Source organism: Bufo bufo, chromosome 5 (genome assembly GCF_905171765.1).
Source record: "Bufo bufo chromosome 5, aBufBuf1.1, whole genome shotgun sequence".
Classification (NCBI taxonomy): domain Eukaryota; kingdom Metazoa; phylum Chordata; class Amphibia; order Anura; family Bufonidae; genus Bufo; species Bufo bufo.
This window is the reverse complement of record NC_053393.1, coordinates 317,601,011-317,619,028: the sequence shown is the minus strand read 5'-3', so window position 1 is coordinate 317,619,028 and position 18,018 is coordinate 317,601,011. Positions and strand designations below refer to the sequence as shown.

The window sequence follows — 18,018 nt, the reverse complement described above, 5'->3', positions numbered from 1 at the left end:
ATTGATTTTATTTATTTTTAATATGAAGCTAGCATATTCACAGAGCATGGAAAAAATCTACAGCAATAATTTAACTAATTTCAGTAAATAACAGCTTTTAGGAGACAGAAGTGACTGGCAGCGCCGCGTATGGAAACAAACATTGAACATTGTCCCAAATTGTTCCTCTCATTTAACCTCTTAATTCCTAGAATATTTTTCATCTCCTGTAGGAGTGGGAGTCCTTTGTTTTCAGCACTTTTAGGTTTTCCAGCAGTCAGAACCTCATTAACCACACATATATATACAGTATGTCACATCAATAATAAAAAGGCTGTAACTCCGGGTCAGTACAAGGTAAGTAATACCAGTAACTGAACTTTTCAATAATTGGAGACTTCAAAGGCAAACAAAAGCTTTAAATACAGTTGTGTTGAAAGGGTTTAAGCAGGTGCAGACTGTGAACTCAACCATTAGCCTACCGCCGCACGACTTTGTACGTCGTGGCGGTAGGTTCTTATCTGTAACCCGACGTATAAAAGCATTGGGTTACATCACGATCTGCCGGCGGCCCGTGCCACCGCAGATCGCCGTGTCCGCGCTGTCTTTAGACAGCTGGTGTCACAGGGAGGTGTGCCGTGGCCAGAGGGAGAGGTCAGACAGTAATAGATGCTTGTAGCATCCAGTTACAAGCGTTTATTACATTGTAAAATCTAAAAGCCGACAAGGAGCAACGTTTATTAGGTAAGAGCGCCACATGCTGGCTTTAAAATGAAATGTCAGCCTGCAGGCTGGGAATTAACCTCTTCCTGCCTTGACTGTGGCAGAAAGGGGTTAATTCACTAATAAAAAAGTGAATAAAATTATTATTTTTTTTTTAAATGTCCAAATTTCCCCAAGATGAAGAACATTAAAAAAATTCACTTTAAAGAGGCTTGCAGCTTTTTTGGCACTGTACAAGGTTTTTTGGCAGTACGGTGTTATAGAACGAGCAATAGAAAAATAGGCGGCCAAAATCCAAAATGCGCTCCAGTCTTATGAAGTCTTGCGGCAGGCCCAGCCAGTAGATTTACATAAATTAGCGTCCATTTTCAGGGTTCAAGCGTACGAGAATGGTTTAAGAAATGTTTTGTCTTGAAACCTTTTGTAATAGTTAGAAAAAAATTGATAAGAAAGTAAAAATATATTTTTTTCATAATTTTCAGTTTTTCCTTAAATATATATTTTTTATATATTATATCCATCATCTAATGGCACAAAAGAAAGGTCTGAGGTGTCCTGTGAAAAATAAAATTAAATACATGTAGGCTGGCTCAGAAATTAATCAGTTATTTGCAGTTAGATAGACACATTGCTACAACTGAAAAACTGGCCTGGTAAGGAAGGGGGATAAACACTCCGGTAGTGAAGTGGTTAAAGTGGCCCTGGAAAAAAACTAAGTGTGTTGTATGTGGGTCCAAACTGACAGAAGGTGGGGCCCACAAACGTAGGTAGGGCCAACAATACCGTAGTGCAGAACAAAATACCGCCCCAGCAGAACCAAATACCACAGTGCAGTATAAAATACTGCTATCCACACCACAGCATCAAACAATAGCATCCTCCTGAGGACGACAATATAGTTGAATTCAGGAGGGCACCTGCAACCGCCGCCCAGGCACATAAGTGTTTCCTACATTGATCAATGCTGAGAGCTTCAGCTCTTTATGTATCTGGCTGGCGGTCACGAGGAGGCCTTCGGTGGCCCCCTGGGCATCAGACCACCGGGATATTTCTCTGTAGCGTCTATGGCCAGTCCGCCCCTGGGTTTACGGCTGGGTTCACAAGTGACTGAAAATCTAGTGGAAAAATCTGCTGCGGTTTTTCCTACATTTCCACAGCAAAAATCTCATATATTGCAGGAGAGATCTTCAGTATAAATGGACATGTTGCAGATCTGAAATCCCAATGCCGCACATTTTCCGCTGCATTTTTTTTTAACGCAGCTTATGGATTAGAATTCAGATGGTTTAATCCACTTTGCTTGAACTTGGCCTAAGGGTACGCCAACACGCTCAGGTTTAAGATGCCAAAACCAGGAGTGAATTCAGAAAAGAGCAGAAATCTTTCCTTAAGGGTACGAACACACAGCTGTGTAGCAGATGCAGATTTTCCATGTAGATTTTCATGCAGTTTTCACACCAAAATCCTCATGTGTTACTTGTGTATTTTGTTGAGGATTCTGACATGGATTTGCACTAGATCTCACCCTCTGCTTTGGGAAAATCGACACAAACAACTGACATACTGCAGAGTTCAAAATCCATACTGCAAGTCAATTTTTGTGCTGAAAATGTCTACATAGTGTACATGAGATTTTAAAAGTCTGATCTACTTTTGCGAAAGTGTGCACATACCCTTATACTTTCTCTCCTTTTGTTACCCACCCCTGATTTTGGCTTCTCAACTGCATAAAGAAACCTGAACGTGTCGCATTATCCTAATATCGTATTTTCGTACTATAAGACACACTTTAACCCCCCCCCCCCCCCCCAAAAGTGGCGGGGGGGGGGGAATGGCTTGGCGTCTTATAGTCTGCATGCTAATGACAGCTTCCATTATGGAAGCTGTCATCCCCCTGTGGGAGGCAAGGGGGGGTGAGTGCAGAGCTGCGCTGGCTGTACTCACCCTCCCTGGTCTTCTTCCGGGGGGTCTGATCAGAGGCTGATGGAGGCTGGGGGGTCTGATGAGGGTGGGATCTGAGGCTGATGGAGGCTGGGGGGTCTGATGGGGGGCTGATCTGATATGCTGCTACTACTGTTCAGAGCTAGTTAACACCTATCAATAGGAATCTAAGTTAAACAATTTTGGTGCAATTTATGCCAAAAAACTGATGTACATGACTGGCAACACATTTATTGACCATTTCCGACCTTTTACCACCCTGCCCAAAAAGTGGTGTGGCTTATCAGAAGAGGGTTTTTATTGTGGGGAAAAGAGCATGGTTCAAACGCACTGCTTTGTGCCAAAAATTTTACTGCATTTTTTGGCGATAACTAAGCCAGCAAATCGGTGGTATAAAGTTACAATGATGTTCTTTGTAACTGCTCTCCACTCCACGATGCGTGTACAGAGAGGATTATTAATTAGCCTGTGAGGGGAGAGTAAGCAGGTCCCACAATGTCTTTCCTAGGTATTCTGTTATGATTTGTTTTGCTTCAAATCAAATAAATCAATACACCATGGAGATCAGTGCCCTCCCTCATCAAAACCAGAAAAGCCGGACGCTGTTGGTCCCTCCTTGCCAACACCTCTCCCTACACAAGCTCAGCAGCATGGTTAAGTATGGATTGGTATTTCAGTTGTAACAAGCAAACAATTCCCAGAAAGAAGAGCATGAAAATCTGCTATATATATATATATATATATATATATATATATATATATATATAAAAACAACATTATATATATATATATATATATATATATATAAACAAGCACACAAAAAAACTAAACAAACAAGCAGGAAATAACACATTATAAATTATCTAAATCTTTTTTCTGTACGTACAATGGAATAACCATCAGGAGCCCAATCAAAGGAAGAAGGTTGCTTCATTATTGAAATAACATCCCTTTTTCCCCTGATGCCACAGTCATCACGTGCCTGACAAGGCTCAATGAATCAGTGCATACTAAATGTGATATAAAGCTTTTAAGAAGACAATGTTGATCTTACACCAGAGTGATGTTGGGCTCCCTTCCAACAACAGGCATCAAGGGAAACACAGCCAGCAGCAAGCACAAGAGAACCCAACTCACGGTTGTTATCTGCAAAGACCAAAAAATAAAAAAGTAAATATGGGTAAGAGCACTGTGGGAGAGCACGTACACAAGCAGAACTGACAGAACTGCAAAATCAATCCCACTGTTTCCGAAGCACAGTTCTGCATGTTAAGTGAGCAGCAAAAGTAAGCTGCATAGAGAACAAAGCTTTGCAAACAATAAATAGCTTTTTGATAATATTTCACATTTAGAAAACCCAAAAGAGGTATAAACTGCTCACATTATAACGGTCGGGTGAACGTCTAATGGGGACTGAAACAGGGCCTCTTGACAAATACACTGAATCAACAAGTTGATAATTAACGAGTCTTGGTTGACTTCCAAAACAATAACGCTTTGTTACGGGTTGCTCTTTCAAAGTAGTTATTAACGGGGTTGTCCTAGTGTATAAAACTGATGACGTATCCCCAGTAAGGTTCATCAGTATCTGAAGTGTGGGGCCACCTCCCAGTACCCTCGCCGATCCATTGTTTGAAGAGGTCGTGAGCACTGGGCCTCTTTAAACGCCTGTAGTTAATGGACTGAGCTGCAATACAAAGCACAGCCGCTATGGAATGGATGGTGCTCTGCCTGGTAAGCTGAGAGGAGGCTGCGGCGCTCACTGGAGCTCTGTGGCCTCTTAAAACAGTTGCCCGGCGAGGGTGTCGGACCCCACCGATCAGATAGTGATAACCCATTCCGAAGATAGGTCATCAGTATTAAACACTCGGAAAGCCTCTTTAAATTATTTAAAATATCCAATGCAGGGGCGTGTCATGATGTATGATTTTCAAAGTAATCATATGAGACTGCTGCAGGTAGCAACCTATGTATCAAAACCCAACTGTGATCTAGAATGTGTCCCCTTCACAACAGTAAGGGCACTAACTATGGGCACAACGGTTTATACAGATGTTGGCTATGATACCTTTGCTTCAATCCACAGCTTCATCAGCACTGGCCAGAAAGCAAACACTACCAAACCAACTGTAAGCACCCAGCGATAGAAGAAGCTTACAACCTAAGAGCAGAAAAAATTATATTGTCAAACAGAATGAAGGATTTACAATGTGAAATGCTTGGTCACAAAAAGGAACATATCTGTCAAAACTTACCTTACAGTAGCTTTAATTTGGTTAAGAACTCAATTCAATATAATATTGTGATGTGGCAGTAAAACCCTTAAAACACAACTGCTGGGTGGACACAGACTTCTATAGGATAGACTACTTGTGACATAATATTGCATAATCATGTTGTTTTGAAAAGCTGGTGTATCTGGCTACATTCACATCTGCATCGGAAGCTCAGTTTGGGGCCTCAATCAGAGTTAGTCAAAAATAGTGGAGAAAAAAGTCGCTCATGTGAGACAGTTCTCCAGACTGGAACCTTAACGGATCCCATTATAGTCAAAAGGATCTGTTGGGCTCCGTTCCTGTCAGTTATATGCCGAACCTGGCACTTCCGTTATTTTCATTCTTCTGCTTCTATAACGGAGCAGATGAACAGATATAAATAGCGCTAATGTGTAAGCAGCCTAATACACATATCAGAACATGGCCAGAAAGGTAAGGGCATCTGCATGTTATCTAATGTAATGATGCATGACATTAGATTATACGTAATATATAACATTTGGTAGTGTCACAATCATAGTAGTTACCTGTTAAGATGCAATGAAATGCTTCTATAATTACCGACTCTCAAAAAAGCAATATCATTTTCGTATTACAGATTCTTTGGTAGAACTATGAGGCTCACACTCAAATGTATGCAGCATACAATTGGCCAGATTTATCATTAGCTCAAGTCAGAATAATGGAGTGAAAAAGTCGCAAAAAAATGCGCAAACGCTAAAACTGCGCACAAATTTGCGACTTTTTTCTGCTCTGCACTAGGCTCGCCAGTTTTCTGAAAGTGGGCGTGTTTTCTTATGTAAATTAAACTCTAGACAGATTTACTATTGGGACTATTTAAAAAGTCGCAAAAAAGTCGCAAAATAATGCGCAATTTCACTCCAGTGAGGACCATGCTTATCTTATGAGACTTTTTAATAGAACATGCGACTTTTTCGTAATGACGTGCGACTTTTGTAAAGCTGCTTACTGACGGATAAACTGCTACCGTCAAACCACATTTATTACAGTCTTAAAGGGTCGATCATAAATCTGACTTGGCTAAAACTGACTTTAGCCATATGTGAAAGTGGAGTGAGCTGTCAGAGTAATGATAAATCTGGCCCAATATGTGCAGCTTCATGTGCTGTGGACCCATACAAGGATTAGCTCCATTCAATGAGGCTAATATGTGCGAGACTAACCCAGCACCCTCTATTAGAAGGCTTCTAAACCTTTTTCTACTGGGGCCTCACCAGCAACAACTGGAAAACATTGGTAGAAGTCCATTACAAAATTAAAACTGTATCTTGATTATATATTTTTTATGTCATGAACATAGTATAACATTATAGTAAGCCCAAAAGCAGTCAAGTAGGATTTAAAAAAAGCTCAATATCTGTAGTTTACTTACCAGTATTTCAACACCCATGATAACAATGATTAGGAATCCCAGGATTCCAAGTGGTGACACAGTCATTAGATAAATTATGACTTGATGGAGAATCCACAACCTAAATTCCAACACATGAAAGCATGAAATACTGTAGCAACTGTGAGCAAAAGCAGTATGCTTTCTTTCAATAAATGAAAAAATAAATAAATAGAAAAACAAACCTGATTGATACAGAATGATACTAAAGGTGGCAATATACAGTCAGGTCCATAAATATTGGGACATTGACACAATTCTAACATTTTTGGCTCTATTCACCACCACAATGGATTTAAAATGAACCGAACAAGATGTGCTTTAACTGCAGACTGTCAGCTTTAATTTGAGGGTATTTACATCCAAATCAGGTGACCAGTATAGGAATTACAACAGTTTGCATATGTGCCTCCCACTTGTTAAAGGACCAAAAGTAATGGGACAATTGGCTTCTCAGCTGTTCCATGGCCAGGTGTGTGTTATTCCCTCATTATCCCAAATACAATGAGCAGATAAAAGGTCCAGAGTTCATTTCAAGTGTGCTATTTGCATTTGGAATCTGTTGCTGTCAACTCTCAAGATGAGATCCAAAGAGCTGTCACTAACAGTGAAGCAAGCCATCATTAGGCTGAAAAAACAAAACAAACCCATCAGAGAGATAGCAAAAACATTAGGCGTGGCCAAAACAACTGTTTGGAACATTCTTAAAAAGAAGGAACGCACTGGTGAGCTCAGAAACACCAAAAGACCTGGAAGACCACGGAAAACAACTGTGGTGGATGACCAAAGAATTATTTCCCTGGTGAAGAAAACACCCTTCTCAACAGTTGGCCAGATCAAGAACACTCTCCAGAAGGTAGGTGTATGTGTGTCAAAGTCAACAATCAAGAGAAGACTTCACCAGAGTGAATACAGAGGGTTCACCACAAGATGTAAACCATTGGTGAGCCTCAAAAACAGGAAGTGCCAGATTAGAGTTTGCCAAACGACATCTAAAAAAGCCTTCACAGTTCTGGAACAACATCCTATGGACAGATGAGACCAAGATCACCTTGTACCAGAGTGATCGGAATAGAAGAGTATGGAGAAGGAAAGGAACTGCTCATGATCCTAAGCATACCACCTCATCAGTGATGCATGGTGGTGGTAGTGTCATGGCGTGGGCATGTATGGCTGCCAATGGAACTGGTTCTCTTGTATTTATTGATGATGTGACTGCTGACAAAAGCAGCAGGATGAATTCTGAAGTGTTTCGGGCAATAATATCTGCTCATATTCAGCCAAATGCTTCAGAACTCATTAGACGGAGCTTCACAGTGCAGATGGACAATGACCCAAAGCATACTGCAAAAGCAACCAAAGAATTTTTTAAGGGAAAGAAGTGGAATGTTATGCAATGGCCAAGTCAATCACTTGACCTGAATCCGATTGAGCATGCATTTCACTTGCTGAAGACAAAACTGAAGGGAAAATGTCCCAAGAACAAGCAGGAACTGAAGATAGTTGCAGTAGAGGCCTGGCAGAGCATCACCAGGGATGAAACCCAGCGTCTGGTGATGTCTCTGCGTTCCAGACTTCAGGCTGTAATTGACTGCAAAGAATTTGCAACCAAGTATTAAAAAGTGAAAGTTTGATTTATGATCATTATTCTGTCCCATTACTTTTGGTCCCTTAACAAGTGGGAGGCACATATGCAAACTGTTGTAATTCCTACACCGTTCACCTTATTTGGATGTAAAGACCCTCAAATTAAATACCTACACACGCTGTAACCAGCAAATTGTACCGAGCGGTGAACAAGCGAGTTAGCGAAACAGGTGTCGGGCCGTTCCTCCAGCCAGGTTTTGTATTCTTCATATGTTTATGCTTGTCACTGTCGTTGGTGTTTTTTACCAGTATTATAGTGGTAGTCCACCTTCACGCTGGTTGTCCCTACTTTTTATTTATGTTCAATCTTGCAGATGCCATTTTACTGGCGAAACATTTGTGATCTGCGTTATTGCTGGGTGTATTCTGCTTAAAATTCCAGAAACCCAGCAGCCATGGCACCTGCTGCACTAGTGAGTGGGTGTCAAGACAACTTCAGCTGTACATGAATGGTGTTGGTCGTGATAGAGCCTTAAATGTGCCCAATTGTATTGACTAGAGATGAGCGAATCAAAGTTGATGAAGTGGAATTCGATCCGAATTTCAGTAAAAATTTGATTCGCACCGAATCCGAATCTCCTCACGCTTCTTGGTAACAAATCGCATTTTTTCCTAAAATGGCTGCTGCACGTGTTAGGACATGGAGCAAGGAACTCTGGGAACGAGGGATCACCCACAATGCCATGCATGCAGCCAATCAGCAGCCAGCCAACCCTGAGATGTCACAGCCCTATAAATAGCCTCAGCCATCTTGGATTCAGCCATTTTCGAGTGTACTTAGTGCAGAGAGAGATGTCAACAGGCGCTAGGGACAGTGGTAGAAAATACTTTAAAACTTTTATTTTGCTGTATAGAAGTTCAGGGAAAGGATAGGGAGGAATCATTCCACAGTATTGAAGCAGAACAGGGTTTAATAGCCTGGGTAATAGGAACAATCCTATTACTCCTTGCTGCACTGACTGCGGATCCAAATTGCCATTATACAGCTCTGTAATTCCAGCAAACCGTTCTTGTTATTGGGGTGCAAGTGCTATTTGATACAGCCATTAACAGGGTTTATTACAAAAAAAATATTTCTACGTCTTAGGGTAATTTCACACTAGCGTTATTCTTTTCCGGCATAGAGTTCCGTCAAAAGGGACTGTGAAAAAGACTGACCGTCCATCCGCATGACAAGCGGTGAGACGGATCCGTTCTTGCAATGCATTTGTAGACGGATTTGCACCCGGATCCGTCTACAAATGCTGTCAGTTGTCACAGTGATCGGCGGATCCGGCAGGCAGCTCCGACGACGGAACTGTCTGCCGGATCACACTAACGCTAGTGTGAAAGTAGCCTTATTTGACCTTGTGTGCTGAAGTTATATGGTCTAAAGCATTTTTTGGCTTGTATTAGTGGGAAAAAAGGGCTTATTAACCGTTGTGTGGTGAAGTGAGAAAATTACAGCCCTTTTTGGTGTGTATTAGTGGCAAAAAAATATATATATCTGCCGTTCGGCGGTGCAGTTACCGTATATGTTCTAAAGCCCTTTCTGCATGTATTAGTGGCAAAAAATATATATTATTTACCGTTCAGCGGCGATGTTATATGTTCTAAAGCTGGCATGCTCAACCTGCGGCCCTCCAGCTGTTGTAAAACTACAACTTCCACAATTCCCTGCTGTAAGCTGATAGCTGTAGGCTGTTCGGGCATGCTGGGAGTTGTAGTTTTGCAACAGCTGGAGGGCCACAGGTTGAGCATGCCCTTTCTAAAGACTTTTGTGAAGTGTATAAGTGGAAAAAGTAAGGGCCTATTTGCCATTCAGCGATGCAGTTATATGTTCTAAAGCCCTCTTTGGCATGTAATTGTGGCAAAAAATTTATATTATTTGCCGTTCAGCGGTGCAGTTATATGTTCTAAAGCCCTTTTTGGCGTGTATTAGTGGCACAAAAAAAAGTAATTGCCGTTTTGTGGTAAAGTGAGAAAATTACGGCCCCTTTTGGCGTTTATTAGTGGCAAAAAAATATATATTTACCGTTCAGCGGTGCAGTTATATGTTCGAAAGCCCTTTTTTGCGTGTATCAGTGGCACAAAAAAAGTATTTGCTGTTGTGTGGTGGTGAGAAAATTACAGCCCTTTTTGGCGTGTATTAGTGGCAAAAAAATATACAGGGAGTGCAGAATTATTAGGCAAGTTGTACTTTTGAGGATTGATTTTATTATTGAACAACAACCATGTTCTCAATGAACCCAAAAAACTCATTAATATCAAAGCTGAATATTTTTGGAAGTAGTTTTTAGTTTGTTTTTAGTTTTAGCTATTTTAGGGGGATATCTGTGTGTGCAGGTGACTATTACTGTGCATAATTATTAGGCAACTTAACAAAAAACAAATATATACCCATTTCAATTATTTATTTTTACCAGTGAAACCAATATAACATCTCAACATTCACAAATATACATTTCTGACATTCAAAAACAAAACAAAAACAAATCAGTGACCAATATAGCCACCTTTCTTTGCAAGGACACTCAAAAGCCTGCCATCCATGGATTCTGTCAGTGTTTTGATCTGTTCACCATCAACATTGCGTGCAGCAGCAACCACAGCCTCCCAGACACTGTTCAGAGAGGTGTACTGTTTTCCCTCCTTGTAAATCTCACATTTGATGATGGACCACAGGTTCTCAATGGGGTTCAGATCAGGTGAACAAGGAGGCCATGTCATTAGATTTTCTTCTTTTATACCCTTTCTTGCCAGCCACGCTGTGGAGTACTTGGACGCGTGTGATGGAGCATTGTCCTGCATGAAAATCATGTTTTTCTTGAAGGATGCAGACTTCTTCCTGTACCACTGCTTGAAGAAGGTGTCTTCCAGAAACTGGCAGTAGGACTGGGAGTTGAGCTTGACTCCATCCTCAACCCGAAAAGGCCCCACAAGCTCATCTTTGATGATACCAGCCCAAACCAGTACTCCACCTCCACCTTGCTGGGGTCTGAGTCGGACTGGAGCTCTCTGCCCTTTACCAATCCAGCCACGGGCCCATCCATCTGGCCCATCAAGACTCACTCTCATTTCATCAGTCCATAAAACCTTAGAAAAATCAGTCTTGAGATATTTCTTGGCCCAGTCTTGACGTTTCAGCTTTTGACTTTTCTGAGCCTGTCAAGTCCTTCTTTTGACCCATGTTGCCAAAGGAAAGGAAGTTGCCTAATAATTATGCACACCTAATATATTGTGTTGATGTCATTAGACCACACCCTTTCTCATTACAGAGATGCACATCACCTAATATGTTTTATTGGTAGTAGGCTTTCGAGCCTATACAGCTTGGAGTAAGACAACATGCATAAAGAGGATGATGTGGTCAAAATACTCATTTGCCTAATAATTCTGCACTCCCTGTATATTATTTGCCGATCAGTGGTGCAGCTATATGTTTTAAAGCCTTTTGTGGCGTGTATAAGGTATACAGTCAGGTCCATAAATATTGGGACATCGACACAATTCTAACATTTTTGGCTCTATACACCACCACAATGGATTTGACATGAAACGGACAAGATGTACTTTAACTGCAGACTGTCAGCTTTAATTTGAGGGTATTTACATCTAAATCAGGTGAACGGTGCAGGAATTACAACAGTTTGCATATGTGCCTGCCACTTGTTAAGGGACCAAAAGTAATGGGACAATTGACTTCTCAGCTGTTCCATTGCCAGGTGTGTGTTATTCCCTCATTATTCCAATTCCAATGAGCAGATAAAAGGTCCAGAGTTCATTTCAAGTGTGCTATTTGCATTTGGAATCGGTTGCTGTCAACTCTCAAGATGATATCCAAAGAGCTGTCACTATCAGTGAAGCAAGCCATCATTAAGCTGAAAAAACACAACAAACCCAGCAGAGAGATAGCAAAAACATTAGGCCTGGCCAAAACAACTGTTTGGAACATTCTTAAAAATAAGGAACGCACCGGTGAGCTCAGAAACACCAAAAGACCCGGAAGACACAGTCGGTAGTGTCGGTAGAACACTCTCCAGAAGGTAGGTGTATGTGTGTCAAAGTCAACAATCAAGAGAAGACTTCACCAGAGTAAATACAGAGGGTCCACCACAAGATGTAAACCATTGGTGAGCCTCAAAAACAGGAAGGCCAGATTAGAGTTTGCCAAATGACATCTAAAAAAGCCTTCACAGTTCTGGAACAACATCCTATGGACAGATGAGACCAAGATCAACTTGTACCAGAGTGATGGGAAGAGAAGAGTATGGAGAAGGAAAGGAACTGCTCATGATCCTAAGAATACCACCTCATCAGTGAAGCATGGTGGCGGTAGTGTCATGCCATGGGCATGTATGGCTGCCAATGGAACTGGTTCTCTTGTATTTATTGATGATGTGACTGCTGACAAAAGCAGCAGGATGAATTCTGAAGTGTTTCGGGCAATATTATCTGCTCATATTCAGCCAAATGCTTCAGAACTCATTGGACGGCGCTTCACAGTGCAGATGGACAATGACCCAAAGCATACTGCAAAAGCAACCAAAGAGTTTTTAAGGGAAAGAAGTAGAATGTTATGCAATGGCCAAGTCAGTCACCTGACCTGAATCCGATTGAGCATGGATTTCACTTGCTGAAGACAAAACTGAAGGGAAAATACCCCAAGAACAAGCAGGGACTGAAGACAGTTGCAGTAGAGGCCTGCCAGAGCATCACCAGGGATGAAACCCAGCGTCTGGTGATGTCTATGCATCCAGACTTCAGGCTATAATTGACTGCAAAGGATTTGCAACCAAGTATTAAAAAAGTGAAAGTTTGATTTATGATTATTATTCTGTCCCATTACTTTTGGTCCCTTAACAAGTGGGAGGCGCATATGTAAACTGTTGTAATTCCTACACCGTTCACCTGATTTGGATGTAAATACCCTCAAATTAAAGCTGACAGTCTGCAGTTAAAGCACATCTTGTTGGTTTCATTTCAAATCCATTGTGGTGGTGTATAGAACCAAAAATGTTACAATTGTGTTGATGTCCCAATATTTATGGACCTGACTGTAAGTGGAAAAAAATAAGGGCCTATTTGCCGTTCAGTGGTGCAGTTATATGTTCTAAAGCCCTTTTTGGCATGCATTAGTGGGAAAAAAAAGGGCTTATTAGCTGTTGTGTGGTGAAGTGAGAAAACTACAGACTTTTTTGGGGTGTTTTAATTTCCTATTTATTTATTTGATCTAACAGTATGTCAGACAGAGAGGTGCCAGGCTCTGCACAGGGGAGTGGCAGTGGCCTAAATGTTTCTGGTACAGGCACAGGTCGCAGCAGAGTAAGGGGGCGTGGCAGCAGAAGTCGCAGCGAGAGGCCTGAGCTCCCGGTGTCATCTAGCGGTCGTGTCTAGACCAGCAATCCAGCGGTTCTTGAACCATTGACTCGGTCATCCACTTCTTCCCAAGTGACATCAGACACCCCCAGCCAAGAGTCGTGGGTTCGTCAGACACAATCCTTAGTTGGCATGGCCCGGGAGCAGGCCCTGTGCCCTCACCTGTCCTAAACCTGCCTCTGTCCTTTTCTTATCCCTCAGCCAGACAAGTATTATATGCTGTGGGCTCAGCTCCACTATACAGCTAGGACGAGCTACTAGAGGACAGTCAGCAGCTACTGGCCAGCCAAGATGTGGAGGAGACATACGCCACTTACTCCGGTAGGCGGGCAAGTATTGATGAGGAGAGTGGCGTGGGAGCTGGTGTTGTGAGCGGTCAGGCTCCTGACCCAGAGACCGTTGAGGAGGACATCAGTGATGTGCAGACAGTACTCGATGATGATGTAGCTAATCGCATTTGGGAACCGGGTGAATTAGGGGCTTCATCATCATCGGGAGAAGAGGGTGGCAGCTTGTCCGTGAGGCAGCAGTGGAGCCAGCATGTCACTAGCGTGGCCGGGAGTCAGCAGGGTGGCAGCAGTGGGAGGTCGGGGAGCCAAACGTTCCCGGGTTAGACCCCCGCTTCGCAGGAGCCTATCTGCCCGGAAAGTAGTGGTGCAGGGGTTCACAGAAGCAGCGGCGGTAGCAGTCAGTTAGTGCGGAGTGTTGGGGGTAAAATCACCAACTCGGCGGTGTGACAATGTTGGCACCACGGCCCTTCGTCAACATATGCAGCTTCACGATAAAGTGGCCTGGGAGAACCGTGGCTCCAATGTGGTGGTCCAGCCTGCCGCAGCCACCGCTGCATCAACCAGTGGCACGATTTCAGGCAATCAAGGCTCCACCACCCCCGCCGAAGGGAGCTGTTTGTCCTTCCCATTATCCACCGGTCCCGATACTCCTGCTCCTCGCCGTCCTACTCCTCGTCAGTCATTCCGTCAGCAATCGATCATTGAAGCGATTGCCAAGAGACAACAGTATGTGTGCACTCAGAAGCTGAACGTCCTCCTGGCCAAGTTGCTGGTGCTGCAGTCCCTCCCTTTCCAAGTGGTGCACTGTGCACCTTTCAGAGAACTGATGGCTTGTGCCGAGCCGAGGTGGAGAGTCCCAAGCTGTCATTTCTTTGCCAAAAAGGCAGTACCAGCCCTGCACACGTATGTAGAACAGAAGATGGGCCAATCCTTGAGCCTGTCGGTGTTTGCCAAAGTGCATGGCAGCGCCGACAAGTGGAGCGGTAACTACGGTCAGGGACAATACATGTCCTTTACGGCCCACTGGGTGAATGTGGTTTCTGCACAGCCACACCAGCAACTTGGCCAGGTAACGCAGCTTCCATCTCAACGTTCTTACGCCGTTGGTCCTGCAACAACGTCGGCCTCTGCCTCCTCATCCTCCACCATGTCCTCAGCCTCCACTGCAGGGACAATCCACAGTGCCCCTCCAGCATACCACATGTGCAGGGCATGGCAGTGTCACGCTGTTCTGCACCTCGTTTGTCTGGGCGAACAGAGTTACACAGGAGAGGAACTTCTCTGTGTTCTTCATCAAGAAATCGAATCCTGGCTTTCTCCGCTACAACTCAGACAAATTGGAACCATGGTGACCGACAACGGGAAGAAAATGGTGTCAGCGCTGCGTAAAGGAGGGCTGAGCAATGCGCCTTGCATGGCACACATGTTCAATCTTTTTGTCAAGCGGTTCCTGCAAGACATCCTAAAGATGGCCAGGAAAGTTTGCATGCACTTCAGTCATTCGTACACCGCAAAGCACACCCTCCTTGAGCTGCAGCGGCAGAACGGCATCCCCCAACATAGGCTGATATGGAACGTTTCCCCCCATTGGAATTCCACCTCCATATGTTGGACCGACTATACGAACAGAGAAAGGCCATAAACGATTTCTTGATGATCCAAGCGGACAGGAGTACTCCCCTGTGTAACTTCGATGTCAGCCAGTGACAGCTCATGCGTGACACCTGCCGTTTGCTCAGGCCCTTTGAGGAGGCCACGTTATTTGTCAGTCGCCAGGACTACGGGATGAACAACGTCATTCCACTGATTCATATCCTGGAACAGATGCTGTTAAATCTGGCTGGTCAGGGGACTGGAGACGTGGAGCCCAGATGTCATGGCCACATGAGCCCTGTGGGGGCTGCAGCGAAATGGGTGGTTTTTCTACACAGGTGACAAGAGAAGGGGAGCAGGAGCAGCCAGAGGAGCTACAGGGCACTGAGGAAGACGAGGCAGAGGACCCAGACACACCATGGCAGTATGCAGTGGAGATGGAGGCAGGGAGTCCCTCCGAGTCACTTGCACAAATGGTCCGATGCATGCTCACTTGCTTGTGTATTGACAGCCGAATGGTCACCATTCGGCAGAGGGATGACTTCTGGCTCTCCACCTTGTGGAACACTCGCTACCGGTCCAAAAAGGGGGCCTTTTTTACACCCGCTGAGAGGGAGGACAAACTGAACTACTATAGAGACATCCTAAGTAGTTAGTTGGCCGCTGCCTATCTGCACCATCGTCTATCCTCTCGCAGGTCTGACTGGGGATCCCTCTGCGCTCAGGTTCCTCTGCCATGGCTGCTGTGGCAGGTTGGAGGGGTAGGAGCAGTTCCAGCTCCATCAGCAGCAACTTAAGTCTAGAGTCACTGATTAGCAGCTTTCTTCACCCGCCTAGTGAAGAAACTACTCAGCAGCAGCAGCTAGACCTGGAGCAGGACCTGAACCAGCAGGTGGTGACATACTTAGACAGCACCCTGCCACCCCACATTGAAGATCCGCTGGACTACTGGGCAGCCAAACTGGAACAGCGGTCCTGCCTGGCCAGTAGTGTGTTATCAGAGCAGGTGTTTAGTGCGGTGGGGGCCATAGTTACCCAAAGAAGAACTCGCCTGTCTACCCAAAATGTGGAGAGACTGACCTTTGTCAAGATGAATCAGGCGTGGATCAGCCAGGATTTCCACCCAACAATGCCTGATGCATCAGACTAGATCATCCATGGTGCCACACCAACACTTTGACAAAAGAGACTGGTTTCTTTTGGCTACCTGCCTCAGCTACTATTCTGATGCTGCCACTGCCTGATGCCACACATCTGATGCCAAGGGCTCCTTCTTTCACCCACCATCTTCAGCTGGTACTGGTATTGCGACCTATTGCCCCACTCTGTGGTCTCCTGATGCTGCTGCCACCTCCACACTATGTCACATTGCCACTCTGTGGTCTCCTGATGCTGCTGCCACCTGCACACCATGTCACCTTGCCACTCTTTGGTCTCCTGATGCTGATGGTACCTCATCACTATGTTACTTTGCCACTCAGTGGCCTCCTGATACTGCTGCTGCCACCTCCACACTGTCAATGTGCCACCCTGTGGCCTCATCCTGATGCTGCTGATGCCACCTCCACACACTGTAATTGTGCCACTCTGTGTCCTCCTGATGATTCTTCTGCCACCTCTGCTGCGTGTCTTTGTGCCATCCTGTGGCTACCTCCTAATGCTGCTGCTGCCACCACCTACACACTCTGTCATTGGGCCACTCTGTGGTCCCCTCATGCTGCTTCCACCTCACCACTATGTCATAGATCTGCCAGAGGGAAGGAAAAATTAGACGCACAACGGATCCTGTCTAGGTAACAGCTGAAAGGCCTGCATGACATGTTCCCTATTTTGCATCAGAATTTGCTTATGATTTGGTAGCCAAGAGAGGAAGGGGGTACAAAACATAGAAGACATGCAAATATTCCATTCACGTGTCATCTCCGTTTTGGATCCACTTTTTTTTTTACTTTTTTTTTGGGCTTTAGCAATACTGATGGATTACTGACCAAATGCTGACCGAGTGAAGGCGGATGCTCCACAGACAGCATCCGTTTTTTTGGGGTTATTGTTCTGACGGATCAGAGGAAGGGCAAAATAATCAGTGACGTCAACACAAACTTACTGCTGACACCCTCTCCACTCTGTCTTCTTGTATAAGCGTTTAATAGAACAGGTTCTATAGACATCTATGTGGAATCAGCTGCCGACGGTGTAAAAGGAGTGAGCTTCTTCTTGACGCTAACATTTACCTGTAAGGCTGAGTTCACACTTGAGTTATTTGGTCAGTTTTGGCCCCGTAACTGCCCAAATAAGTGAAGTGTGCATTTATTCTAAGAGCGACACCTGTCATCTACATGTCATACTGACTCACAGTATTGTTTCACTACCATAGCAGACTCCCTATGCGTGTTACTGCAAGGCAAAGTGTTCTACACCCACTATAAAGGCTCTATGCAGTTTTTAACGCGATTCGTCACAAATAAAAATTTTTGAAATTCGCTCATCTCTAGTATTGACTCAACAAATAAAAGTAGGGAAAATATAAAACCGGATATTTCCATTTAGAATGGACATGGACGTAAATAAATTGCAATAGAAATGTTGTCCCAGCAGGAAGCATTATGTTATTATCCTCATGCAGTAAGTGAACCTATCATCCGTTTCATTCTGTCTGAATGAAATCTTTGGAGTAAAACATAGCTCTGTATGATGACAGAGACTGTTGGGACTTCTGAAGGGTCTTTCATCTATCATTATAACTAATGCAAGGATTAACCTAGAGTGAACTTGCAGTGCAATATTAGGGGAAAGAGGCAGA

At 44.0% G+C, this 18,018-nt stretch overlaps 1 protein-coding gene across 2 annotated transcripts in view; it reads right to left on the bottom strand.

Moving 5' to 3' along the window:
• Positions 1-18,018, bottom strand: part of PIGN (phosphatidylinositol glycan anchor biosynthesis class N) — a 356,746-nt gene that overhangs the window by 141,312 nt on the left and 197,416 nt on the right. For both annotated transcript variants that reach the window (XM_040432195.1, XM_040432196.1), the window contains exons 16-18: positions 6,313-6,412; positions 4,712-4,804; positions 3,698-3,789 (exon numbers count right to left, since the gene is read on the bottom strand). In XM_040432195.1, coding sequence (XP_040288129.1) covers positions 3,698-3,789; positions 4,712-4,804; positions 6,313-6,412 — 285 coding nt within the window. The remainder of the gene's footprint in view (positions 1-3,697; positions 3,790-4,711; positions 4,805-6,312; positions 6,413-18,018) is intronic.